Source organism: Mastigoproctus giganteus, unplaced genomic scaffold, assembly GCF_048544385.1.
Source record: "Mastigoproctus giganteus isolate SK-2022 unplaced genomic scaffold, ASM4854438v1 scaffold_15, whole genome shotgun sequence".
In the NCBI taxonomy this organism is placed as follows: domain Eukaryota; kingdom Metazoa; phylum Arthropoda; class Arachnida; order Uropygi; family Thelyphonidae; genus Mastigoproctus; species Mastigoproctus giganteus.
The window spans coordinates 6,911,635-6,931,668 of NW_028328292.1; the positions used below are offsets into that span (position 1 = coordinate 6,911,635).

The 20,034-nt window shown below is 36.1% G+C and overlaps 1 protein-coding gene across 2 annotated transcripts in view; it reads left to right on the forward strand.

Moving 5' to 3' along the window:
• Zdhhc8 (zinc finger DHHC-type containing 8) overlaps positions 1–20,034 on the forward strand; it is a 110,116-nt gene that overhangs the window by 53,439 nt on the left and 36,643 nt on the right. The window contains exon 1 of one of the 2 annotated variants that reach the window (XM_090389391.1): positions 18,984–19,071. The exons of the other annotated variant lie outside the window; for it this stretch is intronic. Within the exon in view, the coding sequence (XP_090245517.1) occupies positions 19,006–19,071 (66 nt within the window). The 5' untranslated portion in view covers positions 18,984–19,005. Of the gene's footprint in view, positions 1–18,983; positions 19,072–20,034 lie in introns of those variants that run through there. 2 annotated transcript variants of the gene reach the window in all.

Below are 20,034 nucleotides of genomic sequence, written 5' to 3' on the forward strand. Positions count from 1 at the left end.
GGTAGAGGCTGATAGTTTGGGGAAATTCGAAGGTCAGCTGGAGGGAAACACTTAGGTTGTCCATTTCCTTTTCTCTTATTTATTAATTATTATTATTTTCTTTTTATTTTTTTCTTCTTCTTATTATTATTTTATTCTTATTTCATTTTATTTATTTTTTTGTTATATTATTATTATTGTTTATTTATTTTTATTTTTTTGGCTGGTGCAGCATAAGCCATAGGCTTCCTTGCACCATGTGGACATTGCTAATACTACTGAGATGAAGTTCTAGCCGATGTTCATTTCATTACCACACTGCAAGAAAGAGCATGGGAAATCTTAACAAATAAATTTTCATGGTCAGGCTGCAATTACTTCAATATATTTGAAGCATTCTGTTATTTTTAAATGCAAATACTGTAATAAATTAAAAGATTGAGAGTTAGAAATTTATGGTTGTTATAGAGAAATCCTGTTATTTCCAAGGTCATTATACTTAAGTAAAATAGCGCATAAGATTAATGAGAAATTGGCCAGATCCAACTACATAGGACATTAAAAAGAGGTCTCTATAAAGAGCTTTGACTATGTCTTTCAAGAAATGTGCCATCAGCAATGTATTTGGTGGCCTGAAAGTGATGCATCCTTCAAAGCAAGTTAAAGTTCAGACCATAACTTCGGTAATGATGAATATGACACCAGCAGTGACATATTATTGGTGTAATATGACTAAAAGCTTCATTTTTGTTTAGTAACTACTTGTAAATCTGTATTTTTCAATAAAATATTTCCCAAAATATACCTTCCAAAATGTGGGTGTCTTATGGTCTGGCATGTCTTATTGTCCTGAAAATAGTGACTTCTGAGTGTATATTGAACAGAAAATGTGATAGCATGCTGCCTTGTCTTACCCCCATTTTCAGTTTCATGCTTTCAGCTATACCTTCCATTAAAAGTGATGCCCTGTAGTTCCAGTACAGGTTTTTAATTATCATGATATCCTTATTGTCTGTCTAGGCAAGGGGTATTCCTGGCCAAGGCAATAAGTGCCCTGTCACAAGTGTTATGCATGCATCTTAGTTATCACAAAATATAGGTTCACATTGACTTGAAAATATTGATTTTTTAGTAATACAATAGAGCATCAAAAACCCGAATGAGCCAGCATTCAATTATTTTATTTATTATTTTTTTTTTTCTATGCTTGTGCTGGTGTGATCAGGTTTGGGTGCAATTCTAATAAGTGGAAATTGGAGGAATACTATCCACAGGCTATAAAAATGAAGATATAAAGCACAAATTTACACTTTTATTATCTTAATAATTAATAAAATTAAATAATCTGGGAAAATTACAGACAAAATGCTGAATTGGCAAACATTCAATAAACTGAATGCTATCCAACCCAACTACTCTTGCTGAAAAGAGTGAGAGATTTTGATAAGTTCGAAAATCCAAACAAGTCGGAATTCTGAACTACCCCCGGTCCCAGTTAGTTCAGATCGATGCTCTACTATATTTGATTTTTCTGTATTGCTTTCTCATGATTTATATATCTCTTCCTTTTTCAATGTTTAACAGTGTTATTATAATCATATAAATAAGAATGTTATGTAATAATTGTTAAATTTCATATTTAATTATTAAATGTAAAAAAAAAATATATATATATAAACATTGATAACAAAACGTAGTCATTTTTAAAAAATTAGTAGTAATTTATCACCAACTGTTACTGACTGTACAGACTCTGCTGTTCGGAGTTTTACCCCATTTTGTGTGCCAGCCAAAAAAAAAGGTTTGTATACCCCTTGTTTAGGCCTTTGCTCTCCAGAATTTCAATGAGTTTGCATTGTTGGACTTTATCAAAAGGTTTTTAAAATTTATGAAAGAAACAGATACATCAGTCTTGTCATATTCACCTTATGTGTTAAAATTTGTGCACAAAATAGTACTTCTTGTTACTAATTTGTCTCTAAACCTCATTACCAGTGATTACCAGTGATCTCATAACCCGACTACCAGTGATCTCATAATTTCTGTATACAGCCACTCCCCGATTAATGTAAGAGTTGCATTCTGCGAAACACTATATAAGTCGGAATTTCCCCCATGCTTGTGCAGCACTTGCAACTGTGCTCGCTGATTGAATTAAAAAAGAAATGTTCGACAAACATATGAATAGAATGATTTATTGTATTTATTCAATTTTTTATCTCATGCGGAGGAAAAATTACAAAAGCATGCAATTTAAAACATTATAAAATTACAAAAAAAAGAGAGGAGACAGGCATAACTTCAGTACGTTTTACCTCTCAAGCATTGTTGCCAGAATCAACATCTTCAGCTGATAAGTACGCCCCTCAACCTTAGGAAAGAACATATTAATGGATGACCGGACGGTGGCTTTTTCTTTTCATCATAGATTTCTTTGTAGCAAGCAAGCATATCATTCACCTCTCGGTTAACTTTTAAGAATTGTTCGCTGTCAGGATCCATCTTTTTAAACCTCGCCATTGCCATCTCTCTGGTAATGAAGCATCTCGGCTCCTCATTTTGTTCATCTTGAGCTTCGTCAGCATTTTCTTCTTTCGCTATCGCTGCCTGCAAGTCAAGAAGTTCTTCATTAGATAATTCCTTCTCTTCTTCCTCTTTTAACTCCTCCACGTCTTTGGCAACAACCTCCAACTGAAGTAGTTCTGCTATGTTTACAATCTTATCTGTAACCTCTTCATCCATCTATTTTAAACCTTCGAAGCCTTTTATGTGCCGTAGGCATGTTTTCTTCCATACACCATTTAGACAACTTTTAATAATTTCTGCCCAGGCTTTAATGTTTAAGATGGCGTGGTAAATATTGTAAGATTTCCAAAAGTCTCAACGTAAAGTTTTTCTCATTGTCTACTGCAGACAATACCTGAGCAAACGTTGTGTGTAAATAGTATGTTTTTAAATTTTAAATAACACCCTGATCCGTAGGTTGGATGAGAGAAGTAGTATTTGGCAGAAGAAATATGACTCGTGTTCAAATTGAAATCATCTAGATGCGTAGGATGTCCAGGAGCATTATCTAATGGAAGCAAAATCTTGAAAGGAACATCGTTGTCTTTACAATATTTTTCAACCTCAGGAATGAAGCAGCATTTAAACTAATCCTCAAAGAGAGATATTGTTATCCATGCTCTCTGGTTCAATCGGAAATGCATGGGTAGGGTGACTTTATTGATGCCCTTAAATGCACAAGGATTTCCAGAATGGTACACAGGCAGTGGTATTAATCTGTAATCTCCTGCACATTAGCTCCAAGCAAGAGCATGGTCCTATGTTTTGAAGCTTTGAAACCTGGCATTGTTTTTTCCTTTTTGGCAGTGTATGTTCGATCCCTCATTTTTTTCCAATACAGAGCAGTCTTGTCAACGTTAAAAATTTGCTGCATTGAATAGCTGCCTTCATCAATAATTTTTTCCAACACATCACAATTTCTCTGCAGCTGCAGAATTGGCACTGGTGACTTCACTGCATACTTTAACATTGTGGAAACCAGCGGATGCTTGAACCTATTAAACCACCCACGAACTTGGGTTGGGGTTCTTCTCTGTACTTATTCCTAATATCTTTATAAATACTTGTTGCTTTTGCTTGAATGGTCATTAGACTCAGAGGCACTTGCTTCTGAATCTGATTTTCCGTCCATATTATTAATAGCTGTTCCATCTTTGATATAGCACCTGAACACTGTTTTGTGATCGCTGTTGATCTTAAGTGCATTGATCCTGTGACATGTTCTTTTATATATGCATTGTCCTTTAAAATAATCACTGTTGAAGCAGTGAGATCTAATTCCCTTTCAATAGATGACAAACTTTGTCCTGCTTTGTACTTCTTAATAATTTTTCATCTTCATTTTTAAATCAAATTTCTTTCGTTTCCTGGCACTGCCAGCACTTGCACTTTCTGTTGATCCCTTTCCCTTCCTCATTGTAATACGTAAAAAGGAACGAAGAGAAGTTTCTGAAAATTTGTTTTTTATATGATTGAAGATTTCAGTGAAGGGGAACATATTTCACCCTAATACCATAATGTAAAAACCCACAGAATTCCAGTTATCGGGATTATCGCAAATGCAATAAAATCGCATTTACTACCCGTTTATAATAGATTGTGCTGACAGAAAAGCCCAATAAACCGGAAAGTGCAAATTGTTTTTTGGTTGTGACCTCCAGAAACGTGCTTTAGAAAAATATCGCAAAAGTGTTCAAAATTAATTCTTATAACAGGAACATACGGTAACAATGAAAGTGTAGTGCAATTTCCATTATAAATATGACCTTTTAGAGAGAGAAATAGCTTAGTAATATAGAGAAATTTTCAACTTCCAAGGACTTAGAATGAATTGCAAAAAAACAAAACAACTACTACGTTATTGGGTTCACATTATGATATTTTCACAATACCTCTATTTATCCCTACAGGTGCAAAATACGTGTCCATATTTTTTTCAGTTTGCGCTGGTCAGCAAAAACTTACATAAGTCGAATTTGCATTAGTCGAGTATTACGTTAGTTGGGTAGTTCCTGTATTCTTTCTTGAGTAATGCCAAAGAACATCATTGAGCGTTTTATAAGACTATCAGCCTGATCACCAAAGGTCTTTGGGTGTGGTCCCTTGGGAATTGTGACGAATGCTGTTTTAACCAGTGTTAAGGTACTATGCCCTTATCACAAATCTTAAATATAAGAAACAATTTTGCAATTTCACTATTGTCGTTCATTTATTAATTTTATAATTTTTGCTTGTATTTGTTCAGCTCTATCCCTTTCTGATTTTTTGATTAAGTGTATCACCCTTTCTGCTTCAGATTTGAATGTATGCTAACCAACACTTCAGTATTTGTTTCCATAAATACTGGTCTGGTATTGGTAAATAATGATTTTATATATTTCGTCCAACATTTAGTTTTTTCAGAATCTTTCATTGTCACTTCATCATTGTATAATTCTGAGATTTTTTTAAAAATTTGTTTATGGGATTGAAGTTATTATGTTTTTCTTGTAGAAGTTTAGTTTCTTCATATTTCTCTTTCATAAAATTTTGTTTAACTTCTTTGATTTTAGAGCTGATCTGCTATATCTCATTGTATTTAATAACATTTTGATTCTTATTTTCCCTGAGAGAGAGAGAATGAGAATCTTCTTGATGACAAATATATTTGTCAATACAATATTTCAAATATGTTGTACCCCGACATTTCAACACTTCCAATAGGATATTTTATTCGGTGTCTCTCACATTCAACCCATTTATTAAACCAACTTCTTGTTGAGGTTTTCATTTTGCTTTGGATTGCAAAGTTCATTACATTGAGTTTTCTTGCCTTATGTTCCTTCTGGATTATTTTTAGTCTTAAGTTATATTACCACTAGATTATGGGCTGAAGCAGCATCAACACCAGGATAGGTTTTTATCCTTCTTTGGAACTGCTGGTCAAAAAGTAGTCAATTTGACTCCTGATTACTGTGATAACTGTGGTCTTCATAGATATTGATGTATATAATCTATTCAGGAGCTCAAACCATGAGCTCCTGAATAGATTATATAAAGCTAAATACCAAATTGTTGTTTTGGGAATACACTGCTGTGCTTACAAAGTCTTTGTTTGATGCTTATTGGAACTTGAAACATTCTCATCCAAGTGCCAACTGAGGAGATTGTTAGAAAGTATTTCACTTTGTAAGATCTGTTGCCAATTACATCTCTGCTCTCTGTACATAGTGCATTTGTCAGTAGTCCCTCTCCTCAATTAGACCTGTGTTGAGGGCTTGAATATTGGTTCCTCAAAGCTCTCAGTTGTAAGGTTGGTTTACGATGTTTCTTCAAGAACCATTATTCTATGGAATCTTGGCTTGATTGACCTCAGGACTGTTTAAAGCAGCAAATTGCTGCTTTAAAAAAGACAGTCTGATTTCCTTCAATCTGTTAGCATTAAGGACTCCTCAGAACTGGCTATATTCTAGTTCTGTACTTTGGTTACCAATTCACAGACTAAAGTTTTGAGATAATTAAAACTTTAATTGATTCTGATTTATGGGATTTGAATCCTGAGTGCTTGCTGGAGCATTATCATGTTATTGCTGGTGTGGATAGATAATATCTAGATGTTCTGAAACCTCCTAGTATTTTGTAAAGGGTAACTGTCATGTGTTGTCCTATATATGTATTATTATTATTTTTTATCTATTTTTGGCAAAAGGATTTTATATATGTATGTACATAGTGTATAATGTTAATTTTAATGCAGCTCCGGGGGTTTACCTCAACTCCGCATCAAGCAATGTGACGAATACAAAACTGTAAAGGCCACATCTATGTAGGTTAATGAACATTTTTGTGGGGTTGTGTAGTTCATCCGGCCTCTTATCTAAAGGTCTGTGTTTTCACAAAAAAAAACTCTAGTTACCATCCAGTGCCATGGGGAGGTGGGGCAGTAGAGAGTGTAAAACGCTGGTAGGGCAAACCCTGTGGCAGCCAAGGCTATAGACAGGGAGAGCCCAGTAAAAAAACAAAAACAGTGAAGGTTAGAAGATGGTAGTGGGGAGATAGGAGGTGAAAGAGGGAAAGCAGTAGGATAGATGGGGGACAGAAGGAGAACCCTCAGGTCAGAATGTCCATCCTGTTCTGGAGTGGAATATGATCGTTGCTAGTGGGGAACTCACCAGGCAAAGGGGGGTGCCACCTAGATTGGGGGAAGAGGGACGAGAGATCAACCAACCCAGGTGATAAGAATGGAGGAACATTGGGAAAGGATCCCCATGTAGGAGTGCCTTCATTGGTACTCTATCCAACACTGGCTGGGGGCACGCCATGCCATACCAGCTAAGTACGTGACCACCAAATATGGAGGATGCGGAAAGGTCAGGGAATGACTACCGCATATCCCCGGAGCAATATGGCCTTAGTCGCTAATGCTCCTAAAAACCAAATAACAAACAAACCAGCTAAGTAGCCCATGGCATGGTGTCTACTTGGATGGGCAGGGGGCCTAGGCCATCCACCCATCATCCTATGGGAGGGAGAGACTCATTTGCTGCACTCATAATCCTCATTTTTGTACTTTCTTCTTACATTTTCTTTTAAGTTTTATATATATATATAATTTTTTTTTTTTTTTTCACATTCATTCATCCTCTTTCTCAGGGGGAGAGTGCAATGGTATGTAGTGTAAATTGATATACTAATGCATAATGATTAAGGTTAAGGAAGTAGAGTTATTGGAAATTAAAAACTAGGTTTAGTGTACACTAAACTATACCATTTTATGGTTTGTATTCTTTCTCTCACACATATACACTCTCATTAATTCATCTGTCTTTCATTTCATTTGTTCAACTCTTTCTTTCTGTACTGTACTCTGCGGGCACCACAACTTACTATTATTCTTCAGTTGAGGTGCAGGCTAGGGGAGAATGCAGTGGGTATGTTTGTGTTGTAGTATTAGAATAATTTTTTTGTTAGGATACAGGGTGATTCTGGTGGAATAGTAAATATTTTGGGAGGTTATAGTATCAATTACAATAAGACCCCCCGTATCCGCTGGAGATACATTCCAAGACCTACCATGTGTGACTGAAACCGCAGATATAAGCGAACACCTGCTGACCCCATATATAACGTGATTTTCTTGTACATACATACTAGGGCTTGCACAAAACCGAGTTTAACCGAAGTTTACTCTTAAAACCGGTTTTAAAACCGATTTTCTCAGACTTGGGGAAAATAATTAAAAGCTTATAACACTGGTATTTATTTTATTTTGGGTAGATTGTACAAATTGTAATCAAATCTTTTAAACAAAATCTATCATCTCATAGTAAAAAAAATAAAAAAATTAAAATGCTCTAAAAAAGTAACCAGCTTGAGATTATACAAATTACAAATTGTATTCATATCCTTTGAATAAAAACTATCTTCTCGTATAGTAAACAAAAAAAAATAATAAGCCCAATAATAATAATAAATAAATAAAAATAACGTGGAAAAAAAACAGCTTGGGGAAATTACTTGACTATTTATTGCTCAGTTTTTTTCTGAAAATGATCCTTTAAAAAACACAGTATATTAAGCATTTTTCCTGATAGACTTGACCATATGTTTGTGCTAAAGAGACCAGTGATCGGAAAAACTCTCTCAGATTGGACACTTGTTGGTTTAATGGTCAGCAGTGCTCTATAAACTTTCTCCAGCTTTTCACTTCTACTGCTAGTTGCCTCCAAAATTTTAAATTCTTTGCTGATTTCCAATTCACTCGGATATTTTGAAAGCTCTTCAGTTAATCTCTTTATTACACTATCATACTCTCGCATGAGTGTATCTCCAACATCGGAACTAGACGAGTCATTGTTTTCTTCTAAAAGAACAGTTTGTTTATTTTCAGTTTCTTCATTCAACGCTAAGACTCCTTCGGAATGTTTTGCAAATAATCTCTGATAAATCTCTTCAGCATGCTTTTTCAAAACTTGCTTACTTGGAAAATCAAAAGTTCTTGAACCTGAATCTTCTTTCCTAAACTTTTTGGGGTTGTGTAGATAGCTCAGCAAAACCAGTTTGGCAATTTCGTCTTGCATTGTAACACTGCAAAAGGCTTTGCAGCGTTACTTTTGGTGAAACTTTAAAGCAAATGGATTTTCTGCTGTATCAAGCTTAGCAAGCAGAAATTCTATTGAAGACTCTGCTTTAAGTAAGTCTGTATCTTGTGAGGTTATATATAGCTTTCAGAATCAGTTCAACTGGTTGCAAAGTTTCACATAGCAATTCGAGTGTTTTCCAGTCATCGTCAGACACAGCTTCAGTACACAGTACTGCACATAGAGCATTTGGAATGCAATTTTTCAATTTCAAAAGTCTCTCAATCATATCGAATGTGCTATCCCATCTAGTCTTGCAATCTAATATAAGTTTATATTCTTTCCCATTAAATTTTGCTTTAACAAAATTTTGTAATATGTCATTTTTGGTAGGCGATTTTCGAAAAAGCTTGCAAATTTTTCTGACTTTGTTAATAGTTTGTGCAATATTGGCCATTGGATTGAAGAAATAAATGAACTCATCGGTAAAGTCGGTTTGATAAAGCATGCCTTGCTGTCTTTCTTCAACTTCTTCATCATCACTACTTTCTTCATTATTTTCTTCATTGTCTTTGGGAGACTCAGAGACTGTGGCACCATAATTGATTGCTTTTTCATAAAGTACATCTATAACTGACAGATGTATACAATGGACTATACATTGTTGATGATTAGGCGTAATTTTCTTGCCAAACTTAATCATCATTGCTGCTGCATCGGTGGTGCAGGCAACAATATCCTCATCCAAGTTCAAACCAAATTCCTTCAAGTGTCCATTCACAATTTGCTCAGTTCTTCTGCTATCAAGTGAACCATTAATCTCAATAAGACCTAATGACCAATGATTGTCTTGCGAATGCACATTTATATTCATATACCTTTTATTTTGTATAGACGCATATTCGTCTAGAGTCAAAAGAATACCATGCACCCAAAACCAGTGAATTTTTGAAATTCTGAATAATGAGTTCTTCTTTCTTAGTTTTATAATAATTCAGAACCATATTTTTAATTCCATTCACCGAGGCTGGTGGTAATTTATCGTATTTATTTCTCTGAAGGTGAAGGCTTGATTGTATAAACTCACTCCTGGCAATTGAATTAAAAGAAAATCCATCTAAAGCAGCTAATTTTGAAATCTCTTCTTCCATAGATTTTTTAACGATAAAGTTTTCTAATGTTCTTACCATTTTTACAGGAGGTTCACTGTTATCTTGTTTAATGTCAATCTGATGCATTTGACATTAAACATTTGATGTCAAATGTTTAATGTCATTTGATATTGACTGGAACTTGTGGGTTCACACACTAGTCAGACTTTTGTGGATTTATTGGATGATTGTTTTCTGCAGCAGCATGTTCGAGAGGCAACCAGAGAAAGTAATACTCTTGATCTGGTTATCAGCAGTGATCATTCGTGTATTAAGAATTTGCAGATAAAGGAACCACTAGGTGGCAGTGATCACAGTGTACTGATGTGGGATTTACTTAAAGATTTAATTACCATCAGGGGTAAAGGAAAGGGTTTTTGCTTCCGTAAAGGCGACTACGATGGTCTGAGACAGTATTTAAATTCTGTACAGTGGGATAAACTGACGATGTTACCAACAGTAAATTCTAAGTGGGAAGCATTCAAGAAATTAATCGTGGATGCTACTAAAAGTTTCATACCTATTAAGAAATATTGTTCAAGGTTTAGGCCTAAATGGTTATCAAATGAACTAATGAGACTCGTAACAGAGAAGAAAAATGCATGGGATGCATATAAATTATCAAGCGACTCAGAAGCCTATGGCAGATATAAGCTAGTCTATAATCAAGTCACAAAGGAGGTTAGGCAGGCGAAGGCAGATTACGAGAAATCCTTGGCAAAAGATGCTAAGAAAAACAGCAAGGATTTCTTTACTTATATAAACTCTAAAAGGAAGGGGATGAATCTGATTGGTACACTTGACATCGATGGTTCGACTTTTGATGATCCTGCTCAGATAGCAAACAAACTGAATGAATATTTTGCATCTACATTCACACACGAGGAATTATTAAGGTTTGAAAATGGCAGAAGGTTATCAAATTGTAGCAGGATACTTAATGATTTTGTAATAACTGAAAGCAAAGTGGAGGAGAAATTGTTGAAGTTAAACATAAGAAAAGCACCTGGGGTTGATGGGATCTCTCCAGTTATGTTAAAGGAGGCGGCAAAGCAACTAAGCAAACCTTTAGCCATAATTATGAGAGCATCCTTGGACTCAGGGGAGGTTCCCACAGACTAGAGATGTGCAAATGTATCCCCAATTCACAAAGGGTGATCGAAGGGTGACACGAGTAATTACAGACCAGTTAGTTTAACTTTTGTTCCAGGTAAAATAATTGTCACTGGTTAAAGATGCATTGCAGGATCATCTAGACAAGACTGCAGCAATAATTCAGACACAGCATGGGTTTGTTAAGGGAAAGTCTTGTCTGACAAATTTGATATGTTATTATGATGTGGTTACAAAGGAACTGGGTGCAAAAAATAATTTTGATATCATATATTTGGATTTCAGGAAAGCTTTTGACACTGTTGCGCATGGAAGACTATTGTACAAATTGGAGCAGAATGGTATTAAGGGTAAGTTGCTACAATGGATAAAAGGATGGTTAAGTGGGAGAAGACAGAGGGTGGTAATCAATGGGTGCTGCTCTTCTTGGACTAATGTTATTAGTGGAGTCCCACAGGGTTCAGTGTTAGGTCCACTGTTGTTTTGTATATTTATCAATGATATTGATGAAGGTATATCAGGCTTAATGTTGAAGTTTGCAGATGATACAACGGTTGGCAGGGTTGTTAATGACAGTAATGGCAGTGTGCTACTGCAACAGGATCTAGATAATTTGGGCAGATGGGCTAAGAAGTGGCAGCTGAAGTTTAACCTTGACAAATGCAAAATACTGCATATGGGTAGAAGTAACCCCAGAGAAACGTACCAACTGTGTGGTACGTTTAAACATTTAAGGTGGTAGAAAATGAAAAAGACCTGGGAGTAATTGTGCAGTCGGATATGAAGTTTTCTGAGCAATGCAGACAGGCTGCCAGGGCAGGTCATGGGGTTTTGTCAATGATATGTAGGAATTTTGCTAGCAGGGAAAAGGAGGTGATTGTCCCTCTGTATAAGGCAATGGTCCACACCTTGAGTACTGCGTACAGGTCTGGAGGCCTCATTTTAGGAAGGATGTAGATTTACTTTACACAGAGAAGGGCAACAAGATTGGTGAGGGAATGAAGGAATCCTCTTACCAAGAGAGGCTTAAGTTCTGCAAATTGCAGTGGCCAGACGACTAGGCACCTGCGTGGTGATCTGATTGAGGTGTATAAGGCCTTGAATGGGTTGAGCACGCTGAGTTCTGATGGGATCCTTCCACTTGTTCAGATTACGAACCTAAGGGGGCATAAATTCAAATTAAGAAAAGACAGATGTAGATTGGATGTGCGGAAATTTGCGTTTAGCCAGCGAGTGTTTAATTGCTGGAACAAACTTCCATCTGTCGTTGTGGAAGTTGATAGGTTGAATAAATTTAAGGAGTAACTGGACAGGCATTTGGAGGGAATGGTGTGTGTGTTTTTTTTTTTTTTTTTTGGCTGATGCTGCATAAGCTCATACACTTGCTTTCTTGCATCACATGCTACTACTACTATTTTCTTTAAATGCAACATCAAAGATGATGTAGATCCTCCAGACGACTTCATTATTTTCTGACATTTCTAACATTGTGCTTCATCTTTGCTTTTTCGAGGAAAATAATTCCATACATTTGATTTCATCTTAGACATATTAAGAGTAATAAATATTACTTAGTAGGAATTTATATCACCCACAATTTTAAATAAAAATATTGAAGATAACAAAGGCACAATACTATGCGTCACTCCCACAAGCACTGAATGAAGAGTCTAAACGAGGCAAGGTTCAAAATTTTCACGAAAGAAATTTTTTATTTATTTACTTCCAATTTTTTTCCCCCTAATTAAATCTATTGTATTTTCAAAAGTACATAAAAGCTAAATTTGGTGAAGCTGCTTTTTGGAGAACATTTGATCGCAAATTTAATATGAATAAAGAAGCAAAAAACTTTCTACGATTGAAATTTGATGCCATATTCAGTGAATCTGTTACTAGTGTGTAACCATCAATAGGGCACATTCCATAACTTGCCTAGCGAACAAGATAGATGGAATGGAGAAATGTTGGGCATTTTCTTTTACGCTATCGCTCCAACTCACTCAGTCATAAATGAGTACACCTGCATCGTGCCATGATACAGGTGGGAAGATAAAAGGTACCCCTTCTAGATTTGGGCCACTTGCCCATGAGATTCGTACCTAAACATAAAATAAAATAAAATAAAAAACATGTTTAAAACATAAAGCAGTTGAACGAACTAGACAAATGAACAAACAAAAAGAAAATGTGCGTAACAAAAAACTATATTCGAGGGCTAACTAAGAAAATATTCGAATCCGGTTTTAGAAGCTCGGGTTCGATTTCGACAACTCAATATGAAAACCGGTTTGCAAGCCCTAATAAAAAAAAGTGCAGCCATTATCAACCCACTGCAGGATGGAAGCCTCCTCAACAATTCATGCTGAGGGAAATGGACCATAATCTGCCACGCTGGTCCAGTGCAGGTTGGCAGATCGACCGTATTTAGCAGTCAGGGGCTTGAACCCCGGTCTACTCAAAGAGCATGTGCTACTGCACTCCCGCTCCTGACCACTCGGCTACGGAGGCCGTTGCAAGCCCTAATACATACGTATAATAAAGTTTAATTGGTAAATGAAACACACAGTAAGACATTACCAACATTAAATACGGTAATAATAAAGTACAGCAAACTCGGTTTATTGGGATTGGATTAACCGGGACACTTCAAGACTCAAAATTTAAAAAAAAAAAACAACCAGAAATCATAAAATTCAAATAATAACTAGAATAGGTATAAACATATATTTTTGGAAGTTGTAAGTAAGCGACAAGAACCGCGTTATAAGTCATCATTGGGAGATTAGTGTACCTATTATCTTGCAATCCCTGCTGTCTTTACACCTATCTCTCAAAACAAAAAAAAAAAAAAAAAAAAAGAGAGAAGAGACCAAATGTTTAGTTTGATTTAGTGTGTTGCGTCGATTGTTGTGTTCCATCACACTGCAGAAGGAAAAATTTTGTTATGTCAGGGATGTCAGATTTTTTTTTTTTTTTTTTTAAGAAATTGCAAAAATGATAGGCAAATGCAAGAGTTGTGCTTTCAAATTAAACAAAAACTTGAAATTATTCAAAAGTTTGAAAACGGTGCATCCATTAAATCAAAAAACCATTATAATGTTGGTGACCAAACCATACGCGACATTGTAAAAAATAACGGAAAGCTATTCGATTTAAAGTCAACATCATAAAAAATAAAGGGAAGCATCATATTGGACATGTGAGTAGTATGTGTTAAGTGTTTTTTTTTTTTTTTTTGTGGTTAACTGCGGGTAACTTAATCAGCGGATACGGGGGCACAGCTGTATTCTGAGTAAAAAAGTTCATGTGTTCAATTCTCAATGGATGGAGATACAGCTGTTTGAAACTGGCACGCACGGCCCCCTGAATCAGATGTGACCAAGAAGCAGTTATAACCTGATGCTGTTTGGTGGTGTTAAGAATGCCTCACATCTTCACACATGCTGAATATGCCGATATGGTGTTTGTCTACGGTTTTTGTGGTGGAAGTGCTACTGCTGCTTGTAGGAAATACCGTTGGAAGTTTCCTAACTACAGAATACCAGATTCAAGGACATTTACTAGTGTTTACACCAAACTGCATGAGACTGGTACAGTTCCCAGTGCTCATATTTCTTTTGAATGTGCAAATGAACAAAATGTGGATGAAATAGAACACATTCTTCAGTCGGTAGAACGTAGTGCTACTATTACCACACGAAAATTTCTACATGTATCAGTGTTCCACAGACAAGAGTATGGCAAACATTACACCTTGTATCCATTTTACATACAGTGGATGCAACACCTTCAACCAGGAGATGATTGGAATTTTGTTGGTGGGTAAATGTTAATCATCAATTAATTCCATTAATACCGTTCAGCAATGAAGCTGCTTTCACCCATGACGGTATCAACAACACCTGTAACTCTCATAGGTGGTCAGATGAAAATCTACATGCTGCTGTAGAAAGAAATAGAAATTCTCAACATCACTTCTCTGTAAATGTGTGGTTGCGGCCCCCTGAATTATCATTAACAATCAGTTGATTGGGTCTGTTGTGTTACAGAATTGTCTTACAGGGCCCATTTACATAGAATTTCTGCAAAATGAACTTCCACCACTATTGGAGGTTGTTCCCTTGGCTACAAGGATTGGTATGTACTTTCAGCATTCCTGCACATTATACCCATCTGGTGATACAATATCTAAATCGAACTTTCCCTGGATGATGGATCGGCTGCGGTGGTCCTGCTAATTGGTCACCAAGGTCTCCAAACCTCACTCCATTAGATTTTTGTTTGTGAGGATTGATGAAAAGCACAGTATACAAAGAAAAGGTGAATACAAGCAACTAATTGCTTGCTCGCAATTTGGATACTGCTGCCCTCATAAAGGAACACCAAGATGACCTCAGAAGGACAACTCGTCATATTACCACAAGAGTTGCAAAGTGCATTGAGGTTGGCGGTGGGATTTTCAAACATTTATTGTGAACCGTAAAAAAAATTGTGAATTATTTGTTTTGTATCATTCAAAAAGTCAATAAATACAAACAAGCCATTTATCATTCTTTAATACCTCTCATAATGGCTTTGTGCTTGCCAGTTTCAAACAGCTGTATCTCCGTATCCATTGAGAAGTGGATACATGTTTATATGAACTTTTTTGCTCAGAATAATTGATACTATAACCTCCCAAAATATTTACTATTTCTCCTGAATCATCCTGTATATAAAAACTAATGTGAGTTATTATTAAGTTTGTATTCATTCGGCCAATTACATTCGCTCATTCCCATTTACCATATCACCCACTCATTCACTCTCTCTTGCTCTCATACTGGGTCACTATCTTTCAACATAGGCATTTTTGGCTATTGATTACTGTTTCTGCTGGTAATGCTGAATTTTCCTTCTTTTGATAGATCTACACATTTCAAATACTTTCTGTGCGAAGGTTGTGAATGCTTTATAATTTTCTTCTTCCATTATGAATAGATGTTCTTCTCCCCTGAGAAGGGGCCCAATCTATGCTATGGGTTCTGGGGATCTCAAATTCTATATTCATATAGAATAAATGCCCAGTCTTCACTCTCACCACAGGTACAGTTTGGGTCATCAGTCAGCCCTAAGCAGGTTAATTTCACCTTTAGGGAGCAGTGACCTGTCAATATAAAGGCAGTAAAAAAGAGTCCAAAGCCACAAAGTGGCATACCATTTTGGTGGCTTTGGGCTATCCATTCTCACCTGTGAGAGAAACCTTTTGGTAAGCACACTTCTGGTTTCCTGCTCCCAGTTTATTTGCCATAGATGTGTAAGTACAAAGTGTAAAGTGTATTCGTGTCTAGCAGCACCAGGGGTTTCCCCCATCTCCACATTGCTTTCATTGTGGGTGTAACAGTTCACTGCAAAGGCCAGAGATTTAAAGATGTATGGATTTTGTAAGTGTAGCGTTATGTATCGTTGTTCTTCTGTCCATTTAGCTGCTGGAACCCAATATTGCCCACACTTGGCTTTGTGAAGGTAGACCAGGTACCCAGTAGTTTGAATTTTTACTCTGGCAGACCCTGCCACCTAGTTTCCTGATATTTCAGTGGCTAGGGCCTATAAAATATATATATATTGTGTGGGGAGTAATCACTGAAAATGGTTTTGCGTGCGTGGTTTCAATTTGGACATGTTTTAATTTTTGACATTGTGTGGGACTTGCGCTTGTGTAGACAGAGTAGGGGGAGACTGAAGACTTGGGGGAAAAGCAGAAGTATGGGGACAATAGGGTAGGGGTCCCCCAAAGGCAGTGGGGCAGGCCCATGCCCCACCAGTAGAGAAAAAGAAGGAAACAGGAAAACTGTTTCCTTCTTCCCATATTGCATATGGCAGTCTGAATAAGTAGTTCCTGCATTTGTGTCCAGTCTGGGTTTTTTGTCACTTGGTTTGTTTGCATGCACATCTTCGTCGGATAGTTCCTGTGGTTGTGTCTAACCAGGTTCTCAGTCACTTGGCTATTTTCTTTGATCTTTGTTGTGTCCTTTGATCCATTTCTGGGCTCACTTCGGTCCAGGTTGTCTTCTTCCTTGCCCGTTTTGATTTCCTCCTCTTTGCAGTCTTGATCATCTTCTGTGTCCAGGAGATGGTGTTCTTGGTTTCTTGGTATGTACTGTATTTTAGTTATTAGCATGCATCTGTGTTCCTCATAGCACCTACAGTCATGCATAATATGATGCCATGTTTCAGGCTCGCCGCAGGTGCAAGTTAGCTCCTCTGTTATATCCAGCATGCTCAAATGTATGTACAGTGAAATCTCTCTTAAAGTGGGCAGCATTTGATCAGAAGAGTGTGTTCACTATATAGAAGTATCCCTTTGAAGAGGTCAGCATAGCTAGTTTCAATTATTTGGAAAAATGAAATTCAGTGTGACTAGTTGCTTACACAGTTCATTGATTATCATTGTACGTATTTGGATTTCATTTAATTTCATTTTAATTATAGATAATCATATCACTCACTAGTTTTAGTCCATATTCACTGTTTATCTCGCCATGGTCAAAGCCTACCTTTTTAAATACAGTAAACCCCCGCTATTCGCGATCGCCAATTTAATATAAAATGAAACCTAAAAAAATGTGAATTTTAAAGCGCCGTGAATATTTTCCGCCATAAAAAACATGGGCGTGGCTAAAATTATCTTTCCCGGTCAAAACAGCGCTCAGTGGGTGGGGGGAGAGGGGTGACAAAATCGCGAGCGTGGATGTTTCTCGCTAATCCTTGTTCAGTATGTATTATGCGTTTGTCATGGAAGGTTTCGTCGTTTGCTTTTAATTTATATGTTTATAAATTGAATAAATTTATCAATTTATAAATTGATATGCTTACAAAAATGATAAATCTACCGTTTTGCAGTGTAAAATAGACTTTTTCGAGTGTGTTAACGGAAGAAAGTGACTTTATTGTGGACAAGTTCTTTCTAACCCGTACAAAAATATGGCTACGAATAAAAAGAGAAATGTGAAAATATCAAAGAAGGTGATGACATTGGCGAATAAAATTGAGTTATTAGACAAACTTTCTAATGGTGAAAGTGTCTCCTCAGTGGCAAAACATTATAAAATCAATGAGTTAACGGTACGATCAATCAAAAAATCGGAAGAAAAAAATCTGCCGTAGTGTCCGTGAAAACGCGCTAATTGCTTCAAAAATTTGCTCTGTAACTCGTGATGTTAAATTATAAAAAATGGAAAAAGCTTTAAATCTGTGGATAGAAGACCGAACTCAAAATAAAATTCCGTTAAGTTCACTCATCATTCGCGAAAAGGCAAAACTCCTTTATCAACACTTTAGCGAAACTGGTGATAGCACTGGCGGGATAAGTTTTTTTAGCTAGCAAAGGCGTTGGTTTGAAAGATTTGTTTGAAATTTCTAATAAATATTACATTTAATATTAAATTGTTTCTTATTTTCATTTCGATGCCATATGTTTGCATTTCACTCTGTACTGTCTATGTACGTAGTCATATTATGAAGGTACATATAATACATACGTAGACAAAATTTTAGACTAGTTTTTCTTATATATTTCATACTTTGGAACGGATCCCCTTTATTACTATGGGAGCCATAACTCAGTATTCGCGTTTTCGGGATTCGCGACATTTCTCAGGAACGTAACCCCCGCGAATAGCGGGGTTTACTGTATTTGCATATGATTCTTCCACAAAATAGAAGAAATTTCTACTGTCAAAAAAAAAAAAAAAAAAAAAGCACCACAATCAATGCAAAAAATAGAAAAAATTTTGACAAATATTTGAGGAGGTAAACCAGTGTGAATGACAAGCTTTAATAGAACCTTTGTGTGTAATTAAATGACCACAATTTCTCAGTGCCAAGTGAAAGTAGTGTGTTGTTTGCATAGGCAGATGTATAATGTCATGCCTCATTGTTTTTATTGAAGTTTATTCACTTATTCAGAAAATCCTCATGGTCCAAATTATCTGTGCAGTCTATGGTAAATTGTTTTTTTTTTTTTTTATTTCATTATTTATTTATTTTTATTATTATTTTTATGTAACACAAACTGAATCGTGTATACAGACTTGCTATTATCCTTTTTTTCTCAACAGTGGTATTTCATTTTGACAGTTTTATTGCCTTGCTAAGCGATGTGCTCCAGTGAAGCTGTATCTGATAGTCCAAATGAAGTTTTTAAGCATACTGTGCCGGTAGTGGTGAGTCTGTTAATGACATATTGTCCAATCTAATTCCTGAGTAATCCATAGCCATCACAAGTCTAATTAGTGTCACTATTACTGTAATAACCATCATTTGCAGTGAATCTGTTAACCCTAAATGTTATCCTTGAAAGAATCTGAGTGTCTAGTCAGAAGTTAAAAATAAAAGGGCACACTATTAAAGTGTACATGTCCTGCTTGGAGAGGTCTTTTAGCCGTGTAATTTCTGGACAGGACCACAAGCTTGAGTGTCTGCAACAAGAGGTGTTCGTTAAATGAGGTTTCACTGTAATCATTAATTGCAGTCATTAGATCTTCCTCTTGACAAAATTGTACAAGTCAGCCACTTTAATTTCTCATACCCAGTCCAAAATCTCTCCCATAACACATTCCAACATGGTCTTGAATGATGGCATGCATTCTTCAGTCTTTCGGGAAGAGCTTCCCATTCGTAGCTTGCATTCGAAGGCATTTTATCTATATAGTCTTAATGGAAGTCATTGTAGTGTTTGGGGGAAAAATTAAAAAAAAAAAAAGGTGGGGAGTGGGATCTAAATTATTTTCTAATGCTGATTCCAAAAATGACTTCTGTTTGTTTCTGTCATGTTCCTTCAAAAGTCATGAAAGAAAATTTGATTCTTCACAAATTTTTATTAATTTTAGCAGAATTTGTGTGCTGAAATTTTAATAAAATGCCTCTTTTACCAGACTTTTATATTTAAATATGTGTTGAAAACACTATTAAAAAGGGCAGTGGTAATATGTCCACTAAACACTCGCCTCTCATTTTAATAACTGATCTACGATAGGTAAAATTTTTGTTTCTTTGATTTTCTTGTAGATCCTTCTACTTCATAGTCACCTTCAGCATCCAGCAGTAGTCAACTGTCATGTTGACATTCCATCTCCCTGGTACCTCAACTCCATGTCTTTAATGTCCTGGTGAAACCTCTTTACCTG